The 25,723-nt window shown below is 35.6% G+C and overlaps 1 protein-coding gene across 2 annotated transcripts in view; it reads right to left on the minus strand.

Annotated features, from left to right (window-relative positions):
- NCAM2 (neural cell adhesion molecule 2) overlaps positions 1–25,723 on the minus strand; it is a 494,137-nt gene that overhangs the window by 137,063 nt on the left and 331,351 nt on the right. For both annotated transcript variants that reach the window (XM_058661261.1, XM_058661260.1), the window contains exon 9: positions 7,273–7,423. In XM_058661261.1, coding sequence (XP_058517244.1) covers positions 7,273–7,423 — 151 coding nt within the window. The remainder of the gene's footprint in view (positions 1–7,272; positions 7,424–25,723) is intronic.

A 25,723-nucleotide genomic window follows, 5' to 3' on the forward strand; every position in this document is an offset into this window, starting at 1 on the left:
TTTGGGGGGCGGGGGTGTGCAGGAAAATCCTCAACACCATGGTGAGGAGTGACTAATCTTTGTGTGCCACCCAGCGAGGCATGAGCCAATCCATGCCAGCTCTTTCCTGTCATATTTCAAACTCTACTTTCTGTTGTTTGTCTATTTATTTTAGGGTTTTTTTTTAGTTTGTATGATTGCATGTTTGCTATGAGGGGTTTTCGAAGCAATCCCGATGGTCATTGTGAGGGAGGGCGGGGGTCCAGAGGTGGAGCCAGGCTCGGACCAGAGAAAGCTCTCCTCCCTGGTCCCGAAGGACATTTATTGTTCTTCTGTTTCTGCGGACCGCTCAGGGCTTCTGGTTGTCTTTCCAATCATGTTGGTTTCTGCACGGTAGTGTTTGGACTTGTTCGATCCCCTGTGGAAGCTCTGGTTGGGGGTGGGTGACCTCAGAGTTCTCGGCCTCCAATGGCATCCAATTCCCTGTGGCCTCCTTGGCAGTTGAGATATAGTCCTTGTTGCTCGTATTAATAGTTTGTGGTGAAGGTCTGGGAGTCTTCATGGTTGGGATCCAAGCTTCCTCCTTACCACCTGCTCCACTCTGGAGTGGCCCCCTGCTCCACGCACATGACCTCCTGTTAAGAGGTTGTCAGAATCGTACCCGATTAACCCCCATGCATTGGCATAGTAGTTTTATTGTTGTTTAGTGCTGATTTGAGTCTGTTGTCTATGAAATACCAGATTTGATCTTGATAGGCTATATTGTACTTTTTCCTCACTCTTTTTATGGTCCTGAAAGACTTCCCTGCACTCCCTCCCCATTATAGGTTAACATAGCGTATTGAGGGTATAGTAGGCTTTACAGTTTTTCGATGTAGATCTTAAGTATTCTGACATTAATTGTTAGTTTATAGATTATATCACGTTATCTTATTGCGTTGGATACAGGTTGTTAGAGATTGCACTAATATTACAATATACAGGTACTATTTTCCAAGTTGTCATCTTTTCATCTCAGATTAAGGCAAACGTGGTATTTAACCTTTTGGGATTGGTTCATTTCCCTTAGCATGATGGATTCCAGCCGGGCCCATTTGACCACAAAGAACTGCATTTCGTTTTTTTTAATAGCTGAGTAGTATTCCATAGAGTAGATGAACCATAGCTTTCTTATCCAGTCTTCTATTGATGGGCATTTTGGCTGCTTTCAGGTTTTTGCGATTGTAGATTGTGCTGCCATGAACATAGGCGTGCATGTTGGTTTCTTGTGTAGGAGATGTTTTGGATATATCCCTAGGAGTGCTATTGCTAGATCATATGGTATGTTGATTTTCAGTTGTTTGAGTATTCACTAAACTGATTCCCATAGAAGCTGTACAAGTCTATAGTCCCACCAGCAGTGGAGAAGGGTTCCCTTTTCCTCACATCCTCACCAGCAAGTGTTGGTCGTATTATGTATGTGTGCCATCCTTACTGGAGTTAGGTGGTACCTCATTGTTGTCTTCATTTGGATTTCCCTTATTGCCAGGGAACTTGAACACTTTTTCATATGCTTGTTTGCAATTTGGGTTTGTTCTTTTGTGAAATGTCTGCCCATTTCCCGTGCCCATTTCTTGAGCAGTTTGTTTGTTCTGGTGTTTTGGTTTCTCTGGAGATCTTTGTATATTCTGGAGATCAGCCCTCTATCTCCTATGTAGTGTGCAAAGATCTTCTCCCATTCTGTAGGTTGTTTTTTTACTTTATTGATTGTTTCTTTCGCTGTACAGAAGCTTCTTAGTTTGATGAGGTCCCAATTGTTTATTTTGGTCTGGATTTCTACTGCTTTTGGAGTCTTTTTTAGGAAGTCAGGGACTACTCCTAAGTCTTGCAGTGTTTCCAACATTTTCTTCCAAAAGTTTGAAGGTTTCTGGATGTAGGTTTAGGTCTTTTATCCATTTAGATTTGATCTTAGTGTATGGTGAGAGATGTGGGTCTATCTTTTTGTTTCTGCAGGCTATCAACCAGTTGTCCCAACAGCATTTATTGAACAGACCTTTCCATTCGCTTGGATTGTTGTGTGTCTTTTTGTCAAAGATTGACTGTATCTGTGTGGGTTTCCATCTGTTGTTTCTATTCTGTTCCACTGATCTTCCTCTCTATCTTTGTGCCAGTACCAGGCTGTTTTGATGACCACTGCCCTACAGTATGTCCAGAGATCCGGTACTGTGATTCCTCCTGTTAAGTTCCTGTTCTTCAGAGTGGTTCTGACTATTCGAGATTTTTTTTTGTGTTTCCAGATGAATCTGTGTATCATTTTTTCCAGTTCGATGAAGAATGCTGTGGGTAATTAGATTGGGATTGCCTTGAATGTATATATTGCTTTTGGTAGTATAGACATTTTGATGATATTAATTTTGCCTATCCAGGAGCATGGGATGTTGTTCCATCTTTTGAGGTCTTGTTCTATTTGTTTTTTGAGTGTTTTGTAATTTTCTTCATAAAGGTCTTCTACGCTTTTGGTTAAATTTATTCCCAGATATTTCATTTTTTTCTCTGTTATTTTGAATGGTAGCTTGTTGGTTAGATCTTCTTCCATCTTGCGACCATTTGCATACACTATGGCTGTTGATTTTTGTTCATTTATCTTGTATCCTGCCACTCTGCCAAATTCTCATATGAGTTCTTGGAGTCTTTGTATTGAGTTTTTTGGTTCTTCTATGTAAAGAATCATGTCGTCTGCGAATAGTGAAAGCTTAGTTGGGCCCTGATTTTTAACCCAGTCTGCTAATCGGTGCCTTTTGAGTGATGAATTTAAGCCATTTGTGTTGAGGGTTAATATTGAGAAATTATAATTTTGCCGTGCCATATGCTTGTGTTTTTGAGGTTGCTGGTAATTGATGGTTGTTTCTGTGGATGGACTTTATTGAGATCTCCCAGATTGCCATCCTTGCTTATGGCTTGCTTCCTTTTTCTCTGGGAGTAGCGCATTTCTAAGGAGATTTTGTAGAGTTGGTTTTGTGTTGGCATATTCTTCTAATTTCTCTTTGCTGTGGAAGTATCTAGTTTCGTTCTCGAATACAAATGAAATCTTTGCTGGGTAGAGCATTCTTGGTTGACAGTTGTTCTCTTTCAGTACTTGAAAGATTTTGTTCCACTCCCTTCTTGCCTGGAGCGTCTGTTCTGAGAAGGTGGCAGCGATTCTGATGGTCCTGCCCCTAAATGTAAGCTTCTCTTTGGTTCGTGCTAACCTTAGGATTCTTTCTTTGTATTCATTGGAGGGTGGCTTGATTACCACGTGTCTTGGGGAGGATCGTTTTGGGTCCACTCTGTGGAGAGTCCTCTGGCCTTGCTGAATTTGGATTGGGTTCATGTTCCAGGTATTTTGGAAGTTCTCCTGCATAATTTCCTCAAGTACTGGTTGTATGCCTGTCTCTCTTTCCACTCCTTCTGGGAGCCCCATGGTTCTGATATTTGACTTCTTGATGTTGTCGTTCATCTCCTGGATCGTCTTGGTCGCCTTGTGTAGTTGTGACTCTAGTTGGTTAATAATCTGCCTGCTTTCATTCTGGGAATCTTCCAATTCAGATATCCTGTCTTCTGCTGCTGTCATTCTGTTGGCTAAGCTCTCAACTTTGTTCTTCAAGTCTAGGATCTCATTTTTGAGTGTTTTTGTTTCTGTGATTATGTGGTTTTCGAAATCTTTGAGCTTGTCCCATCGTTTTTCATTGTCTCTGAAGAGTTTTATAATTATTTTTCTGAACTCCTTATCAGAGATGTCTTCAATTTCTTCATCTGTAATCTCTGTGATTGACCAGGCTTTATGGTGGCTTTTTGGGGTGGAGCAAGCTGTGTCTAAGTCACTAACTCTCTTATTCTGCTTCATAGTTGTGGCCCAAGGTGTTGCTGGATTCTCACCCTTGACCTCTGTTGCCACCTAGTGGGTGGCCTGAGGTCTTGCTAGCCTAGGTTTTTGTTTTCCTTCTAGCCCAGGGAGTTTTTGTTTTCTTGTTTCTCTTCTGGGTTTCATGTTTCAGTGCCTTAGGTTTCAGTGCCTAGGCGTCCGGGTCTCGTCTCTTGGATTTTTTTTTCCTTTTTTTTTTGTTTGAGGTACGGGATCTGGTGGCCCCACTCCACCACCTCTTTCCCCCCGGACTGGGTTGGCCCAGAATTTAGATTAGTTATGATCCTGGGGATTTCACCCTAGTGGCCGCAGCTGAAGGTCACCACACTTCAGGGTCCTAATGCCCTCCCGGTACCGTGGCGTTTGGTTATGAGGGAATGTGTGTTATTTGGTCGTCCCTGTCTTTGCCTGGGTCCCGCCAAGGTTACCAATATTGCCACCAGTGCTAGAGGTTTCAGCACTCTTGCAGTTTCTAGCCGCCACTGGAGGGGCTTTATGCAATGACTTCCCAAAGTGGCAGGCAGGTTTTTTTGAGCGGGCTCCTGCTGGGAGAACCTGTCAGGTCCATTCTGCTGAGCTGGCTCTGATTTAGCCTCTCCAGCTGAGCCCAGCACGGGATTCTGCCTGAGAGAAGCTACTTTCTTAGTTGCACTTTCTCAACAGTGACAGTGGAACCCTGAGAGGCACAGAGCTGTGAGGGGCACACAGCCGTGCCCCTACTAGTTTGCTCTTCTGCTCAGGTCGTGACGTTCTGCCGAGTGTTGCCCAGCCTCTGGAGCTCAGGCTGAGTCCAGCAATAGGATCCACTGGATTCTCTAGCAGCCAGTCCACTGTTGGGAGCTGATATGGGGATTTCTGAGCCCCAGTCCCACAGCACCACACCAGTTCCCTCTGCACTCTCAAAGCTGCTGAGCAGTTGGGAGGCACGCTTCTGGGAAATCTCCCCTGCTTGTCCTCCACTTCTGTAGGGGATGATGCCCCCTATGATCAGTCAGTAGCCTCCTCTCGGGGCTCCTGCCCTCCAGTGGATTGGTGCCCCTGTTGGTTTGGGTGCCTATCCTTCCAGCCGCCTCTGTTTTCCCTGGGACGGTTGAGACTCTGCCGCCTTCCCCCTGCCTGGGATCGTGACTCACCAAGTTTCTCGCAGTGTGCTATATTTTCTTTCCCACTTTTTGCGGCTGTTCCTTCACGCTGTGTAGATCTTCTTGCTTTAGTGAACTCCAGTGAGCTTCCCGCTCTTCTCCCTACAATTTTGTGTTTCCTGGCCTGTTTCTCTGCTGGATCGGTTCCCCTCTTTCCCTACTGCACCCTACACCAGCTCTCTGCGGTCAGCCATCTTTTTCCCAACCTCATATCAACTCTTAAGTAAATACACATTAGGAAAATTTTAAGTTGCTTATATCTGATAAATATGGATATGCTAGATTAAAAATATGTTTAAATGTTTCAATGTGAAGAAGCCCAGTAGTCTCTTTCATCACCCATTTTATAATTTGGAACAAGAAGTCTCTAAATTGCAGCTTATATTACTCATTAGCCCTGATCCTAAAACTGCAAGAGTAGCTAGCACTATTATAGTAATAGCATTTTACATATGATTCACTGTACCTTTCTGTGTTCTGGGATTACTTTTTTCTTTTTTTTTTTTTTTTTTTTAGAAATCCATATATATACATGCATGTATATATATATATGTATCCATATGAAATATCACCTGTATGTTAAAATACAAAACAGGAAGATAAAGAGATGTTGACATCCCAAATGCAGGCACCAGCTAGGAATGGACAAGACAGAAATCAGGAGCCTGAAGCTCCATCTGAGTCTCTCCTGTGGGTGACAGGAGCCCAAGTCATTCAGTCATCACCTGTTGCATCCAAGTGCGTACATTAGCAGGAAGTTGGATCAGCCACCAGTGCTCTCAAGACTGAAACTAGAGACTGTGATATGAATAGTATGGTGTACCTGGCTAGGCCACCATAACTGTCTTAGTTCCACTTTTCTACCTAACAATAGAAATTCAGTAACACTCCGGGAAAGACAGTTTAGTGAATTCACCAAAACCTAGGCCACTGCACTCAAAAGGGGCTTTCATTTCATGTTTTTTCTTCCTAGTATTTTTGAGCTCTAGTACAATTGTCAAACTTTTTCCTATGAATTCGGAGTTATCACAGCTTAATATTCATATATATGTATTAAACTTGCTTTTCCAAAATTATATATTTGAAAAATATAAAATATATAAATATAAATCCATGTGAAACAAGCTTTTTTGTTTTTCTTTTTAAAAATGAAAACTTAAAAGAGTTAAACATTGTTTCATTAAGAGACTATATGACCTAGTACGTTCCCTTGAACCATGGAAAAAGGCGGGACTTTTCTAAGAATTTTTCTATCCAAATAATTGGATACTTTCTAACGGAAGTCAGACATTGTCTCTCTTAAGTGATTCTTCATTTACAGTCACATTAAAGGAAGCAGAACAATGAAGTAAAATTTGGTTTACATATAAAATTTTCAGTGTAAAGTCACTTAGAACCTGACTTTCTGGGAAGCTACCGAATAATAAACAAAATCAATAATTGTTGACTACCTTTTTCAATTTTTATGTTTTTTATGAATTTCTTGGAAAGCGCAATCAGCAACTAAATTACCATTGATTTTTCTTTTTATTCTATAGACAAAATTGTCTGAGAGACATTATCAAGAAATAACACATCTTGCTTCACAGTTCCTTATATTTATCCTATCAATACTACTGAATGAGAAATTCTCCTATAGACATGGTTTGCCAACAAAAGACTTTCATACATTCCTGCTAAAAGAGCTGTCTTTTTTTAGCATCAGAGAGGTATAGCCTTGATTCATTAATGTTCACTGAGAATGATGTTAAATTACCTTTTTCAAAATGATTTTTTTTCTTTCAGAATAAGCGCAAAAATTATGATAAAACCACTATTGATGTATTTCACTAAATTCAAAAATATTGCTTCATATTATGAGGAGGTAAAGCAACTTGACCAAACCATTTGAATAAGAAATGTGAATGGTCACAGAGTATACAACACATATACAGCACCTTATACCGCATCTAATAATTAAAAATAAAAGTCTAAGAAGACAGTGGGCAAGAACTGATAAATCATATAATATTGTGGTTGGTATTAAGCGTTTCAAAGAAAGAAGCACCATTTTTATGACACACAAAATCATGATTAAGATATTGAAATGTGAAACGCTCCTTAGTATCCACTAGATGTCTCTAATAACTGAGTTTTAATAGATTAACAATCCTTGAAAATCTGCACCTGAAATGCCAAAACAAACTAAAAGTTTCAGTATTCCCCCCAAAATAGCTGTTTTAACATAGCTAAATTTGCTTTAATAAGCATATAAATTAAAACAAGACTTACATTCAATATCAAGATACATGCTTTTCTGGTGCCCTCCAATTCTGCTTGCAGCTTCACAGTCATATCTGCCTGAGTCTGACAGATTCACCTCCTTGATATGCAATGATGAGCTCCCATGTTGACCTCTGACCTCAATACGGCCATCTGGGCTCTGTTACATCAATGTCAAAAAGAAACATTTTCAGCTTGTTTTTTGCCAACACTATGACCAAACATAAATTTATAATATGCACATATAAGCAAAAATACACTCATTTGCATTTTTACTAAATAATACTTCTGTATTTTTAATTTACTGCTTTTAACTTACTCATTTTATCTACCAATTTCCTTGCAGAAACAATGACATGTAGTAAAAACTTTTAACCAGAGCTGACACCATTTCATGTAATATAATCTGTCTTTATACTTACACTTCTTATTAATAACTATACACACTTGTAGGATGCAGTGTGACAAACTAGTGTATATGTACAGCATGTATTAATGGAATCAGGCAATCTTTGCCTTTTAAAACTTGGATGTTCTAAATGAAAGAATTATTTTTGGCTTCCAATTACATTTCTTGTGATTAGCAAGGAACAATATTATTTAGCCCATTCGAATTTACTCTTGAAATTATATTCCTGAATATCTTTGGTTTTGTTGTCTGCCTTTCAATGAATTGTATAGTGATGACAAAGTAAGAAATGTTCTCAATTCTTTTTTTTTATTTTTTTAATAAAGCAAACATTTATTAAACTATAATAAAAACATTCCATCAAATTACAAAACCTGAGCAAGAAAAACAAACGGCACATGCTTAACTGTAGTTGACATTCAAATAAAGTTTGCATTCCCAATATATTATACAGTAATTAGAAAATACCAGCCAAAGTAATATTAGGATACTTTTACATGCAATCTCAACAAATTTGAACAGAAGCAAATTTTAACAAAGGTAAATTTTACAGTGAAACATAGCAGTAGATTAAGGATCTTAACATGTTTATTTTACTGCTATTTGACACTATGATACAAAAATAAGAGGATTTACTTGACATTTTTAATAAATATCTCATGGGCTGTTGAGTGCCTTACTGGTGAAAAGATTTAACTGGCTAATCTCATCAATCCATTCTGTACATTTAGTAAGCATCATCTCTGCCCTACATAACTCTTAATGCAATTCATAGCACACAAATGGTTATCATATTAAATACATAATCAACTCGGACTTCTCAACAACAAGGAAATTAGTAAACCATCAAATGGACTGCTTACCATACACTTTCCTCATAACTAAATAACACAAAAAAAACATAATAATATTTGTCATCACTCTAAACTATTGCCAGCAACTGACGGAAACTACCAATTTGCCATATTCATGTTCACAACATGCTAAATATACTCTGCTGTTACTTCATCCATGAAATGCCAACATGCCTAGAACAGAGAGTTTTCACCATCTCTTGCCATGGGACCTGACTTGCAGCAATCTATATTTAGATCAGAACTCCATGGGCACTTGACGAACTCTACTTTTCCATGTTGGCTTTCTTATATGAGAGAGAATATATGGTATTTATTCTTTTGTGATTAACTCATTTCGCTGAGCATAATAGTTTCTAGTTGGGACCACCTGGTTTTGAATAGAATAATATCGTTCTTCTTGACAGCTGAATAATATTCCATTGAATAGATGTACCACAATTTTTTTAACCATTCTTCCTTAGATGCACATCTGGTTTGTTTCCATGACATTGCTATCGTGGATTATGCTGATGTGAATATAGGATTACAGATCCCCTTCTCGTATGCAGATTTCACTTCTGTTGGGTATATTCCTAAGAGCGGGAGTGCTGGGTCATATGGCAGGTTTATTTGCAATTTTCCAAGCACCCTCCATATGGATTTCCACAATGATTGTACTGGCCTACACTCCCAAGCTACGACAGTAGCTTTGAATAAAAGCATAATTTTGAAAATTTAATCACAGAAAATTAGAAACATAGCTATCCCCATCTAAGTTGTTCTTGGGAAATCAATGGATACAATTGTAAAGAGAATTATAACTCCAGGAATGTTCGCTCAAATAACAAAATTGCTTGTCATTCAAGAGTTGATGTGTTACGTGCCTATTAGAAATTATTGGGTGCAACACAACTAGCATCTTAGCCTTGTGGTTTTCTTCCAAGTTATTTAAACATGTCTAAGGAAATCATACTAAAATAGAGACAGTTGCTTAATTTTTCTTTATAAATGAGGAAATATACTGGACATTTTGTGTTTTATAAGGCATTCAAAGCAAACGCTTCACTATTATTGGATTGATTATCCTCAGTATTTAATACTGTAGTGTCTGAATGAAATAAATACTGTTAAAGGTTATGCTATTATGTAATAAATTGGTTAGCAACTTTCTATGAGAAAATTTCAATGCATCCATGTAATTTGTATCATTAAAGTTTCAAGCCTAATATTACATGCTTTATTTATATTATAGGCAAAGTAGAAAGAGGGAGTGTTGTCAACCTATTCATTTACTCCACTAGTGGATGCAGTGGCCAAGACTGAACCATGTCAAAGCTCAGACTGTGGAATTTATCTGAGTCTACCAATGTGGGTGCAGTGGTCTAAGCACTACGGCCATCTTCCACTGTCAGGCACATAAGCAGGGTGCCAGATCAGAAGTGGAGAAGCTGGATTTCACATCTGCCACATGTGCAATGCTGAGCTCTCCACGATGGCTTAGTCGACTGCACAAGGCCAGCCTCAATGCACTCTCTTTATTCATACTGAAAGGTTTTTCAACTTTTTTTCAAATATTAAGCTGACTGTAGGACCGAATATTTATCTCTGCTTAATTTACTTATGGATATATTATATTATGATCTAATGTGTGGTAACATTTCTACTATCGTAAAATTATTTTGTTAACACAAACAACTAAGATAAGCATTTCTAGACCTAAATGCTACCCAACCTATATATTGCTAAAATTAATAAAGTTATTTTCAAGAACTAAAGCAAACTCAGCTATTTTTAAAATGTTCAATTGACAAGATTTAATCAATTAAGGGTTTTTAAAAGCTGTATTTATTTATGTATTTTATTATTTTATTTTATTGGAAAGGCACATTTATAGAGAGAAGGAAAGACTGAAAGAAAGATCTGCTGTCCACTGGTTCACTCTCCATGAGGCTGTGGTGGCCAGAGCTGAGCTGATCCAAAGCCAGCAGCCAGGAGCTTCTAGGTCTCCCAAGTGGGTACAGAGAGAAAAGAGATGAGAAATCTGTCCTTTGGCTGGTTCATTCCCTAAATAGATGTGACAGCCAGAGCTGAAGCAATCCAAAGCCAGGAGTCTGGATCCAGCAGTCAGAAGTATCTCCCCCAGGTTTCCCATGAGACTCCAGAGACCCAAGGACTTTAGCCATCTGCTGCTCCTTTCCCAGACCATAAATAGGGAGCTGGGTCAGAAGTAGAGCAGCAGGGACACAAACTGGAGCCCATGAGATGCCATTGCTGCAGGTGGAGGACTACCCTATTGAGCCAACACACCAGCATTAGACCACCACCACCGGCAGCACCACACCAGATTTTTTATTTATTCATCATTATTGGAAAGGCAGATCTCTAGAGAGAAAGAGATATAGGGAGAAAGATCTTTCATCCACTGGCTCACTTCCCAAGTGGCCGCAACAGCTGGGGTTGAAACAATGTGAAGCCAGCAGCCAGGAGCTTCCTCCTTGTCTCCCACATGGGTGCAGGGTTCTAGGCTTAAGGCCATCCTCCATTGCTTTCCCAGGCCACAGAGAACTGGTTGAGAACTTAAGCAATTGAGATACCAACCAGTGCCCATATGAGATCCAGGTGTTTTTAAGGTGAGGATTTTACCATTAAGTCATTGTGCCAGGCCCTACATTTTTATTATTATTATTATTACTGATTTTCCTCAGGTGTCATGATATCCAGTTCTCCTGGGTTACTCTCAATTTTACCTGACCACTACTCACCATGGAGTTCTCCCAGTGTTCTGTATTGGTTTGTTTCCTTGACAATAACTCAAGTCTGTTAAGACACTCTTTGCCCAACTGTAACTTGATCATCTTTGGTCATGCCTTTCCTAGTTGAATGACCCTTTCCTGGGAACTTAGGAAAGTCAAATAGCCTTTCCTTGGAAGTGAAGTTAATAAGGATCTCAATGCAGTATATGTGGATCTGAGTTAATGCCCTTCACCTACTATACTGTATTCTCTTCATGAATGATGCTAATTCTTTCCCATGTGCCTTACTATATAAAAAACAAAAACATCTGACTTTGCAAGCTCAATGAAATTATTTTATTTCCTATGTTATGCTAATAGAATTCATTCCAGCTGCAATTCTAATTTTGTTTTAATTACTTATACTGCCCTGAATCTCCTGTGCTTCTCATTACTTCCCATTCGCAGACCTGTCTCAAACCTGTTCCCTTTATAACTGCTGAGTTGGTGTGATAAGATGCAACCCACTTTTCCTTAATTCATTGGCCAAATATTCATTTATGAAAGCCCCTGGCTATCTCGATAAATAGTTACATCTCTGACAAACTCCATGCTCTTCTGGGAAAACACTTTTTTTTATTTGTTTGCACTCTACATTTCATTAGGTATTGTTAATAGCAGAATAAATGTCATTAAAATTTCCTATCTCATACACTGAATCCAGACTTGTAACTGGGAGATAATCATATGTTCTGGTACTTTTATAAAGTAGATACACTTAAATATGCACAGATTTAATTAAGGTAAAGTAATCTTTATTTTTCTAGTAGCTTGTAAATTTTAAATGTACGTATTTTTTGAGTAGTATGTGATATTTTGGTATATCCATACAATATGTAACATCTAATCAGAAATATATTTACATCTTCAAACATTTACCTCTTTATTTGGTTAAATCACTCAATTTTTATCCTTTGTTTCGAAAAGATAAATTTGTAGTACATCAACATTATCATCCATTCTTTGTTACTGGTTGAAGATTTAAGTATTAGAAGTAGCTACAAGATACACTACAAACAGAACAAAGTAAATTCTTCCTTTCCATAAAGAAAATTATTATATTTTTACTTATATTAAAAAGTTAATTTTGAGATTGTACTTTTCTTCCTTTGAAAGTAAATATGCCTTTTTGTGTTTTCTGTCTGATTTAAGATGGTTTTAGAGTAAATGGAAAAATTAGTAGTTTATCAAATCAGAAATGCTAATAGTTACAATGTTGGTATTTAAAAGTTACTAGTGTATCTGAGACTATTAAAATAATGTATGAATAAACATAGTTTTGGAGAGTATATGATTCCTTTAGAAGGTATAAATCATGTTCAGATGTAATAATGATTTGATAAAAATGCCCAACAAACATTGAGTAAAATGCTTACATCCTAAGGCCAATGTCATCCCTTTACATATCTGATATTCTAAAGGACATTTCTCCCTGTGCGCTAAAAGTCATTACAAATATCTGAAAGAAAATTCATTTATCTCTTGGACATGGTTCAATGCTTACTAAAAATTGATTTAAGGCATCTTCTATTTGATTGAGACAGGTTAATGGGCATTTTAGCTGTCCATCTAGTTTTTCCAGGTTCTGTCCTTGAATTAAAGTAAGATGATTAGAGAGCAAAAGTGTCTGCTTGTCAATTACTATTCTTAACCTTTCATAGAAATGCATTTTCTAAAATTTGATTTGATATTATATGTTTTGCCTTACTAGAAGGTCATTTTAAGAACCACTAATGTAAATCATATTTCAATATTTTTATAAAATAATTATGTTTGCAGTTTATCACCTTCTTTGAATTCTTTGGTCATATAGCTATATGGTATTTAATATCATTTTGAATTTATTTTTTTAATTTTCATTCATGTCAAATGTAAATTATACAATGTGTAATATTTATACTATTTTAAAATCTTGACTAAACATTCATTGCAAAATTTAAAATTCTAAAGATGGGCATAGTAGTATAAAATGCTAAGCACCACCTACAGTGCTGGCATCCCATAGGGGTGTTGATTCAATTCCCAGCTTTTCTTTTATGATCCAGTTATTGATATAAGATCTGGAAAGCATCAAAGGTTGATCAAAGTATCTGGGACCTTTGATCAAAGTATCTGGAGTTCATGTTGGAAATCTAAATGAAGCTCCTGCTTTTGCTCCTGATTTTAGCCTGGCTCAATCCTAGTGATTTTTGCATATAGTGAGAATTATGGGTCATGTCACTTGTCACTCAACAATCGTTTGCTCTAGAGAAATTTATTCCACAATAAGCAGTATTTGTGATGCAGTGAAAACCAAATGCAATCTTTCTACCCTTCAATAATTAAAGCTTAATAAATACAGACAGACACTCATTTTTAAAATACAATACTGACACTTTCTAGAAAATATTATGTGGGAATACACAAAGTTTCCCTGCAGTGTAAGTAATGGAAGGTTGGAATAAACTCTGACTTCTATTTGCTGAAAATCAGAAGTATGTGTTTAGCTCTAAAAATGTGAACAAGAGATGGTACTTTAAAGAGAATTCCAGGTGAATTTCCCCATTGGATTAAGAAAGAACTGGGAAGAGCCTATATATGTACAAAATAGAATTAGGACCTACGAGCTCACCTGATGTTGGACTAGTGAATGGAAACTGAACACAGGCCCTAAAGCAAAAGCACATAAAAATATGTACCTTACTTCCCACCTGCATTTTTTTGTAATATTGTGCATTTTTCTCATTGTTAAAGACATTACTTCTCTACTTAAAGTCAATTAGTACAATTCCAAATTCTGTGGATGAAGCCTAAATCCTAACTGTGAGCAATGTAGCCTCTTAGTTATTAACATTAATTCATCCCAACTGACATCTCAAAATTATGTTAATATCATGTTAATTTGACCAATTACTTCAGTGATGCTAAGAATTTCAAATCTTCTCTTCCTTCTTTATAAAACTCCATCCTTTAATATTAAAAACTGATTCTTTTTCTTCTGTGCTTCCTCTCAACTTTCTATTTTGTAACCTATTTTAATTTCAGGCACTGAACGTTTTCACAATCACCCTTCCTTCTAGCAATAGAATTGGACATAATAAAGAGGATTATGTGCAATAAAAATCCTTAACATAGATGATTTCTTTACCTCCTTGTGCCATTTTCTTTTCCTTGAATATGCAATTAATAATTTATTCAAAAGTGTAAGTATTGAATGTAGTAGTTGTAACGGACAACATACATAAGTCAGATTACATAGTGTTCTAAATTTTACTAAATCATTTAATCTCCATGTTGTCACAATAAAACTTGGATTGACATCATCTCAACTTAAATAAAATTAAAACATGTAATTATTAAATATAACTTTAATGTCCTATTGCTTTCTTAAAAATGATATACTGTTCTAATTTTACCTAAGTTCTTTAAAAAATATATATGTATTATTTATTCATCGAAAAGCAGAATGCTGGCCTCAGGCCACATGCCCCTTAAGTTGCAAAAGTTGGATTTCCAGACTACCTGACAATAAAGGTCACATTCTGAATTACTTTCGCTTCCTATGCTTGTAACCTGAGGTTTTGTTACAGTCACATGGCAGGCACTGTACTGGGTTCTGGGAGTAATAATTGGAAAAAAAGTTGAGCAAGAAATGCAAAGCCCCTAGTTTCAAGGTTAAAGAGATTAGAGCAAAAATGACAAATTATAATACATGCTAAGATGGCTTACTCCGATGAATAGTTTCTTGTACTGAAGTACAAATAGCAACAAACCAAGCACTAACATAGTTAAGTAATTTTCAGTATCCACTGCAAAACAAAATCTGCAGTCTTCTGTTCAGAACTGCTGTAAATTCCAGGATGGCAACAGAAGTCTAGGAAAATAAACTTTGTTATTTTGTAAGCATGAGACCTGAGGAGCTGCTCGTTGTACCTGACCAAACATCATGGAGTAAAAACTGAAAAGAAATGAAAACTTGGGATTATACTTGAGGAGAAGAGGAACCTGAGAAACACTCACTAAAACTGCTGCATTCATTGTGAGGTAGAGAGGAGTGAGAAATTAAGAAGTCAGAGAATTGAACAAGTCTAGGATGAAGAACCTCCAAATGCAAGGGAAGACAAATGAGAACATGGAAAGATACGCAAATCTGATCAACAGGGAAATGCAAGTCAAAACATGAGAACATCTTGTAACCACGGTACTGGCCGATTTCAAAAAGAGCTATTAGCGTGAGCGGCCAAGATTGTGGAGAAATTGATGCATTCAATATCAAGAGATACAAGAGGGTATAATATATTTAATTAAAATTGACAATTTCATAGAACATAAAATGAAGGGCCACCATAAGACTTAATAACTAAACTCCCAAAAGAAATGGAGATTATGTCCACTTGCTTCAACCATTACTATTCATGTAGCCAAAAAAAAAAACCATAAAAATCACAAAGTTTATCCATGGATTTTGAAATCTATTATGTCTATGAAAGGTACTATATTGGAAAAAAATAAAATAAATTCTTCCACATGTTTCAACACGGATGAATCTTAGAAACATGTTATGTAGAAAAAGCTAGTGACAATGGATAGATATTGAATGATCCTAAGCAGCTGAAATTCCACGATAGGAGAAGTCAACATACAAAAAGCACAATAATGGTTTCATTAAGCTCACAGGAGGAGGATAGGTGGTGGGGAGAAAGTTGTGGACTGACGACAAGACTGGTGATGAAATATCATAAATTGGCTGTATTGGAGATTAAACAACTTCCTGCAATATATTCAAAGGCTTTTTATTGGATAATAGGTGAGTTGTACCTCATGTTAATTAGATGTTTTTTAAAATATTGAAAAAAAGTGTGGTAGTGGACTGGCTTAAGTCTCAGCCTGTGATTCCTCCATAGATTATGAGCACCAATTTGAGTCCCCACTGCCTTAGTTCCTGTCCAGCTCCATGCTAATGTGTTAGGAAAGCACCAAAATATGATCCAAGTCTTTGGACCATCTCATTCACAGAGAAGACCTCTGTGGAGTTCCAGACTCCTGATAATCACATGGCCATTCTTGGCTGTTGTGACCATTTGAAGAGTGAACATTGGATTGGATGGAAGATACTTTTATTCTTTCTTCCCAATTTTCTCTCTCTCTCCCTCCCTCCTACACCCTCTCCCTCTCTCACTCTCTCCACTGTATTTAAAAATACCTGTAAAAAAAATTAAAGTGAAATAGTTTGATTTATATGGATTTTTGGAAAAGGACGTGAAGCCTTTTAGTTTTGAGTGAATGAATTGATTCTTGAAAAAAAAATCACACAAGATTAAAGCGGAAGAATAAACAAAAGAGAGTGGTATTATCTGCAGATTTATGGCGCCCACCCACTGCCACACAAGGACCATGTTTTGAAATCTAAGCCCACAATGATGACACAGAAAGGTGTGAGCTCTTGAGAGTTGACCAGATAATAAGGGCAAAGCATTTGTGATTTGGATTACTGGTCCATAGAAGAGACCACAGAGAGCAAATGAGTTACTTTCTCTAAAATAAGCACAGGAGGAGACACTTGAACAATATGACCTTGACAGTGTAATGGGACAAGGTAAGGATACTGCAAAAGGATAGAAGTCTATTCCAAAAATCTATGTTGGAGATAGTTGTGGCGTCTAGTGCATGACTGGAAGGAACATGAGGCCGACACAAAAAAGGAAATCACTATTTGCAATTTTCTATCATAAATTCCAAATGAGAATTATCACCTTTCACTAGTAATTTTCCTATATATATAAATTATACATTGATGTGCAGCTATTCATATTTATTAGAATACACATTTTAATATTTCACATATTCTAAGTTACATATTCAGTACAATAACACTGATATTTAAAATTAATTTTTGTTAATAAACTCAAACTGACTAAATCTATTAGAAATTTTGCTTAGAAAAATAGATTAAAGTGCATTCCAACTGAAATCTGTCAAAATGCAGGTTTACACAAAGTGATCAGAATATCTCGTATTCCTGTCAGGAATGCCCACTTGAGTCTGAAGGGAGTTAACACCACAGATGGCAGACCCAATATGAAGAGCGTCACAATCTCAGCTGTGAGAGCTAAAAGGAATGATTATTCAGATGTACCTGATCTCCATTTCCATGTAATGGATACAGTAAGACTAGTAATATCAAATGAAAAGTCACTGATGATTGGATAAGCTAACATTTGTAAATAGCTTTTCATATGATCATATTTTTTGAAATTTTGAGAGTACAGTCACTTGTTATAGCAATAAACATATGAGTTTATACAATGCTCCATTTCACTATGGTTTCTGAATATATTCTATTTATTTACTCTCAAAGAGAAATACTAATTCTCTTATCTACAACTCAATCACCAGAGCAGTACTCTCACTGATAGTTCTCTCATGATCCCATGCATTGCATGAAAATTATTCAAACATTTTGTACATGAGCAATAAGCAAGATATTCAGTAAAGGAACAACTATAATTTGGATTAAAGATTACTTTGGGAAAGGGAAACTTTATAAATTAATATATATATATATTAACTTGTAAAGCATAAATATATTTGTATATTATATAAATATACATTTATGGTTATAAGTATATATTTAGTATATAAAGCATATATATTTATATATATATACACATCAACACTGTCAACTTTTTTTTATTTAAAATATAAAACACTTTCTCTTTAACACCTACATAAAAATTTCATATTGGAAAACAAATGACGTGAAATATAAAATCATTAGAATTAGAATGTTGAGGGATTGTAACAATTGAAGCTCGGTAATCTTTACACAGGTATGTCAATAAACTTCATGGAAAATTCAATGAAAATATAGATTCATATTCATGCAATAAATGGAATTTATATATTCAGTGGGTCTTTAAAATTGGCTAAAATTAAACTAGCCCAAAGCACAAAATACAGTTTGATAAAGGCTTTTTGCACCAAAATTAACATTTTAAATTAGCTTTCGATTAACCCTTTTAAGAAGTATTCAAATATAGGCTTTTGTTATGTTATTTCCTAGTTTATCTTGCTAAAATGTATGCATTACATTTCATCACATAAATGTTTAAACATCATGCCACAGATGCAGTTGGCTTCCTGAATCTCAAGCATGTTTATAGCAGATTGCAACTGAGATTAAAGTCCACAGTGTTTTGCTACATCTAACTTGCATGCCCATAAATATTCTTTTTGGGAAGTCACTACGATTGTGGTGACATTTACTTTTTAGAGTTATGATTGCACAAACTGTAATACACAACATTTGATGTTTGCTGCCTTCCCCAGACATGTTGAGATTTAAGTGAGATTATGAAGGTTTAGCGTTAGGTACATGATAAAACTACAATCAGTGATGTAGTTATTTCCCAGTTTAAATACTATGACAAGCTCATTCAACATATCAAAAACTGAGAAAAAAAGAACACATTACTAGGAAGTAGAACAAGAGTGTCTCAAGAAATGCTTAGTATATACTATATGTCAGGCATTTTTCTAAGTAAATGTTCGTTTGAGTCAGTATTCTAGCCTTTAGTATGCTTTTATTTAATCCCTAAGGTTTAGACCATTTATTCCTCTTCTCCTAGGAATCAGTATGCTGGTCACCACATTGAAAATTCCCATAGTTCTGCACTATTTAAGGCCAGAATTAAACCAAGAATCTTTCAATCCATATGTTTAGAAAGAGAATTTCAGTAAGTGGATGTTCTTTAGAATATGAAGCTCTACAGAGTACTTCATGGATTTTAATTTGATGCCACATAACTACATATTAGGTTCATATTCATATTCATATTTCCGTGAGGCTGCTTTTTGAACTTCTTAAAGGTATCTTCGTGAATGACTTAAAGAATTCATTAACATGGTTATATTTATAAAAGTTGACTGTATATTTTATAAAAAATAAGTGTAAACACTAAAAGCTAATCAACTCAATTTCTAATTGTAGATTGGGATACGCTTGGATGAGAATGAAACTGTGAAAGAGATGACTATAAATGTTATGAAAATTTGTAAAATATAATATGTATGTACTGTGTCATGGTGCTGATCAAACATGGGCAGCTATGTTTCCAAAACTTTAGGAACTGTTAAGAACTGACAGAAAATGACACTAAACCTTCATCTTTTCCTCTGCAACACATATTGTTAAAGCCTACAAATAGTCATCTTCCATAATTTTTGTATGAAACTGACTTAATTATCATATTCCTGCATTTTTCCGTTAAATGAATTTTCATGTACAAGCAAAGTACTTCTAGCAAGAGAAAGAGGATTTTCTATTATAATTTTGTAAGTTTGTGTTGTTTGCTCTTAAATCTAGGTTTCAGCATTTTCAAAGCTCCTATCACTATGCTGAATACAGTAGACTTTTAAAATGCAAATATCTATACAGTAAACCAATTAGAGCATTTCATGTATGTTATAAATTTCAAATGGCTTTTATTTGTATGCTAAACAACAGTAGCTCTTTTATCCTTAGTTTTCCTGTGGGATCTAACAAGCAACATAGTCTCAATTATTACCTAACTACCAGTTTTCAAAAAGGTATGTTTCATTATGACAGTTCAAGGACAGGTATAGTAAATTCATCCAAATATTGACAAAGTTTTTACTGCTATAAGCACTTGGAACATGCAGGTAGTATTATACATAGATAAAGTAAGATGAAAAGTTTGAAATGCCACAGGAATTATGTACAGAATATTAAAATAATTCAGCTTAGTTCCTAATAGAAGAATATTAAGAAAAACAGATCGCAATTGATACTGAAAACAGTGACCTATCATACAAAGTAATGTATATAGTGGCAGGATTTTCAAAATAGGAGGTTAATTTTGTATGTTTAGTAAGAAAATAAGTAACTTGTTGCTGGTGGATCAACTTAACTATTTTTATGAAGATATTAGGAAAGAGTATATACACTAAAAACCTCTTACAAAATTATAGCAATAATACAGGCAATAATTTTAACTTGGACACAGTAATTATAAGAATTTGTGTAATGATTGAATTGGGAATATATGTAAGTAGATATAAAAGGATTTAGTAAAAATTAAATGCAGGTAAAATAACAATCAAAGATCAAAGTTCAAGAATTTTAGCTCAAGCAACGCAGAAGGAATCAACATTTAATAAGATTGGGATGATTGAGAGAATAGCACATACAGATAGAGTTCAGAGATGGGCTGTATATTTTAACTTTTGTGTGTGTATACATGTTTATGGATATAATACTTAACGCAGAGTTTCATGATTAAATATGAAAGACAGGAATTCAATAAAAAAATACATGGTTAATATTTTCTGCTTCCATAACTCACTTGATAATTAAAGCCATGAGAGTTTAAAAGAAAACCAAGGAAGGGGCCCGGCAGCGTGGCCTAGCGGCTAAAGTCCTCGCCTTGAACGCCCTGGGATACCATATGGGCACCGGTTCTAATCCCTGCAGCTCCACTTCACATCCAGCTCCCTGCTTGTGGCCTGGAAAGCAGTCGAGGATGGCCCAATGCATTGGGACCCTGCACCCGCGTGGGAGACCCGGAAGAGGTTCCTGGTTCCCGGCTTTGGATTGGCACGCACCGGCCCGCTGCAGCTCACTTGGGGAGTGAAACATCGGATGGAAAGATCTTCCTCTCTGTCTCTCCTCCTCTCTGTATATCCGGCTTTCCAATAACAATAAAATCTTTAAAAAAAAAAACAAGGAAGAACTTAAGGTAATTAAGAGAAAAAAATCTAAAAACAGACAAAGACTGTTTGCACACCAGTCAGAAGGCAAACAATGATGTTTGAGTCAAGTGTTAAGTAACAGAACAGTGGAAAAATCAAATAGAGTATCTTATTGGATCAGTGTTGTTGCTAGAGAGGAAAAACAAACATTAAGAACTGATAACATTTCACTAAACTTACGAGTGCAAGGTTTTTGGTAACTTTTCCTGAGAGCTTCAGCAAAGTCATGTGATCAAATCGTGATCACAATGTATTTAAAATATCATTGGAGGAAAAAATAGAGAAAACATTTAAACAGTATATCAAGGAGTTTTCTGGGAATAGAGAATAGAGATCACATGATATTTGATTTGCTGTCTGCCTACCAATTTCCATCTATGCTACAAAATGATTATTTGTGCAAACTTAGATATACATATATGCATAAAAGATATATTTATGCATATGTCAAGGAAAATTAAATATTTTAACTGTTGATGAGAATGTTCAGTGAGATTATGCATTTAGAAATATTCCTGGAATTGTAACTACAGCATACTATAATGAAGTGATCTTGCATAAACATAACATTTTAGAGATCTCATTAAAGTAACTTTTAAGTTTTGAGATCTCTTAAGAGTTTACATGTTTTTATTTCAGTAAAATAAGTAAAAGAGTAAATGTGTCATCAGCTGAGTATTTTAGTAATAGACAATAGCTTTAACTTTGAAACAGATGAAAATGCATGAAGTAGACTAAAACTGTAGTCTACAAAATAGGTCAGGAAGAATTAGGATGAGTGCTAGTGAGCACAAACAGCTCACATTAAGTTAGGAATAATTAGGATTTTTAAATTAGGGTATTCAAAGTAACAGTAGGCTTTATTTTTTCCAACTAAGATTAGCTGTGCTGCTACATGTGTGGAGTGAGAATGGAGGTCAATTTAACCATAGCTGACATTTTCCAAGAAATGTTTCAAGGAAAACAAAATAACTGAAATGTATAGACAATGCAGGCATCACTACAATAGACAACAGAATTTTTAAAAAAAAAGGATTAAAATTAAGCAATCAGGATGACATGAATCAAGATAAAGATTGTAGAATCCAAGAACATTAGAATTACATGGTTCATACCAATTTGCTGGAGCACAAAACAAGCCCTATAAGTGTATAAATGAATAATTACACATCTAAAAATTATTCAACATCCAAGAATGAAATAATTAGGAAGTAAATCAAGGACATTTGCAGATCCTAAAGTAGAAGGAAGAACAATAACACAAGAGATAAATCAGTACAATACAAAATATTCTCATCTAGGAGTGGCTTATTTCCCCTATCCAGCACAACAACATATGGAATATGAGAAGCGTAATTTAAGAGTTTGTAGAAAGTGGAGTTAAAACACTACATTTTCCCATGAACGTTTTAAGCTGCCTATATATACGGATGATCAGTTGTAACAGAAGAACTGCTGTAAAATGATCTATTATTCCAATGTTAGTTAGTTAATAATGCTTCATCTGTAAAATAATCGACTAAGCCACATAAAAATACTAAACGACAGATATGTAAAGGAGAATGGGAGTGAGGGTGGGAGGGATAGTATCGTGGAACATATCACTATGCACTTACCAATGTACATGTGGAATATATTAGTTAAATCCTACCTACATCTGAGGAAGAAGAACAAGAGCCATTTCATCTGTCACTTAGCAGGAACTGATGTTACTGCTCTCATAACATTAACATGGAAAAGAACACTAAGGAGATCTTAAAAAATGTATCTCAAAAAGTTAAAATCTTTCTGAACAGACCTGTGTATCCTAGACAGAAAGAAAGCAAGGAAGAAGGAAGGAAGGAACACAAGGCACTGATATCTACAAAAATCTGCAAATGCCTCGATTTGGTGGTATGTTCTTTCATATTTTTCTCTACTAATGGAAAGTGGCTTTTTCTAAGATTTATTTTTAATTGGAAAGGTAGATATACAAAGAGGAGGAGAGCCAGAAAGGAAGATCTTCTATCTGATGATTCACTCCCCAAGTGATGGCAATGGCCTGGTGCCTCTGCCAGGTCTCCCATGGAATGCCAGGTCCCAAGTCTTTCGGCCGTCCTGGACTGCTTTCCCAGGTCACAAGCAGACAGCTGTATGGGAAGCAGGGCAGCCGAGATAAGAACCGGTGACCATATGGGATCCTGGCATAGGAATAAAAATGTATTCCAAAAATTAATGATATTTATTGAGCAAATGGTATTGATCGAAAATAAACTATTTTATAAATGATGGATCTATTTCTCAGAAAACTATAGCAATCTACCTGATGAAAATTAAGCAGAAAAATCATTGCTACATCTCCCACCTCATCAACATGGTTTAATATCAGCTGAGTATGCTAAAGTTAATGTGAATGGAAAGCTAGTTTGGAAAAAAAAAGTAATCTTTTAGTAACATTCTTTCTAGAGATTATTTGTATCAAAATTACAAAACAATATCATAAATAGCAACAGTTTCATGGGCTTATATGTGTGCATGCTTGTCCATATGAGAGTGTTTATGTGTAATGGAAGAAATATATTCATTTCAAGGACAGAAGATCTACAAATGATATACAACAAGAAACAAAGCTGTGCCTTTCAAAAATACAGCTGTTTAATCCCTGTTAAAGCTCACTGGATTTGACGCTGAAAAAGGGAGGCTCAGGTCTATGTGTAGGCATTTTATGAGATTCTGACACATAGTTTTGATTAATTACTGCTACCCCAAACATTAACAAGGAATCAATTCCTTTAAAAACAGAAAATTGGAGAAATGCAGAGCAGTTGAGATCATCTATGGTACCAGTACAGGAAACGGTACAATCTCTTTTAAACATTGATGATTCTGCTAGTTATGGAGAGAAAATCATGGAAATGAACATTTTCACTTGGAATTTCATAATTCCCTTATCTATATTCATCAATTATTAGAGATTGCATGCTTGCAATAGCAATCCTTTTATGATATGATCATCCACAGAAAGTGAGAAATGTGCCTAATTCAGCTCTGAATGACACTTGGATTGGTAAACATATCATTACTTTTCAAAACATTTTATTAATTTTATTTATTTTTCACACTAGGCTTATCATCATGCTCATCAGGATTTCTTTTTTTTTTCAGTTTGGTAATCAAGCAGTAAAACTGCCCATAATTGCATCCGAGGATGAACTTTCAGGGTTCAATACAGGAGGTATAAAATAAATTCCTTATATAAGTAATAAAATATAACTGTAAAGCATTACCAGAAAGTATGTCTACTTTCAAGGTTCTAAAGGAATACCCAGATTAAGTCAATCTAGTATTATAAATACACCTCATCATTTATTTTTTTCTTTAAAGACATTTTAAACTCTGTAATATCTGTATTTAAAGATTTTTTTTTCTAACCTTGCTTTGATTTTTTTTTCAAGAAAGAAAAAAGACAGCAAAAATTCTAATAGGCTCTGGCAATAAAGGAGGCTGTCATTTAATTATAACATTACATACTTCCTAATTTTTTTTTCTTTTTAATCAGGATCTAAGCAAGTTTCATAACCTTGGAAAAACTAAGCGGAAATGTCTCACTGACAGTGACATACTTTGTGATAACGCTAATTTGGAAGCCTCTCAAACGCTTTTACTAAAGGTATGATAGTTCACAAAGATAAGCCAAATGTTTGTTGTATTTGCTTGAAAATACACATCAATGCTCAAAATTGATATTATCAATGTGGAAATTCCATACTTCAAAACACTTTAATTTTATCTTAACTCTTAAATATGTGAACCATTAAGCAGTATGGTTCTCTGTCGCATTGCTCTTACAGTGTAATTGCAAAGATAACAGTTATGACATCTGAAGCTAGTTGTTTAGTGAATCTAAGTTATAAAAGAAATGTTTGCTCCATATTCCCCTACTAGTTTCCAATTATTTCACTATGAATATTTTATGAAATTAATTTCTCAAAAATACTTCTAGTAACTTAGAAACACAACAAAGGCAAAAGGAATATTTGCATTTCATATTTAAACAGGAAGTAAGTATTTCCAGTAACGATATGGAAGTTATATGAAGAATACACTCTATTCTTTTCTGTCTAAAATAACTGAAATTTAAGAAAACTGTTGGTTTAAAATTTCATTTTTATTTGGATCTGGCTAGATGACTCAATGGCTAAATTTTGACTTTGTAAGTACTGGCATCCCATATGGGTACCAGCTGGTTATCCCGGCTGCTCCACCTCCCATTCAGCTTCCTGGTTTTAGCCTAGGAAAGCTGCACAAGATGATCCAAAGCTTGGAACCCAGCACCTGCATGGGAGATCTGGAAGAAGCTCCCGGATCCTGGCTTCAGATCAGCTCATCTCCAGCCCTCACAAAAACTTGGGGAGTGAGCCAGTGGATGGAAAATCTTTCTCTGTATATCCTTCTCTCGGTAAATCTGACTTTCCTGTAAAAATATACAAGATCTTAAAAAAAAACCTTAAAATAAATAAAATTAAAAAGAGGAGGAACATATGAGTAAACAGGAAAAGAAAAATTGAGATGATGTAAGACATTATGTAAAAACTCTAAAATAATTTTACATATTTTGTCATATTGGAAATGAGACAATCCTTTTAACATAACAATGGGTTCAAAACCCATTCTTATCCAACAAAGTAAGCTAG

This window comes from Ochotona princeps, chromosome 3 (assembly GCF_030435755.1).
Source record: "Ochotona princeps isolate mOchPri1 chromosome 3, mOchPri1.hap1, whole genome shotgun sequence".
Lineage (NCBI taxonomy): Eukaryota > Metazoa > Chordata > Mammalia > Lagomorpha > Ochotonidae > Ochotona > Ochotona princeps.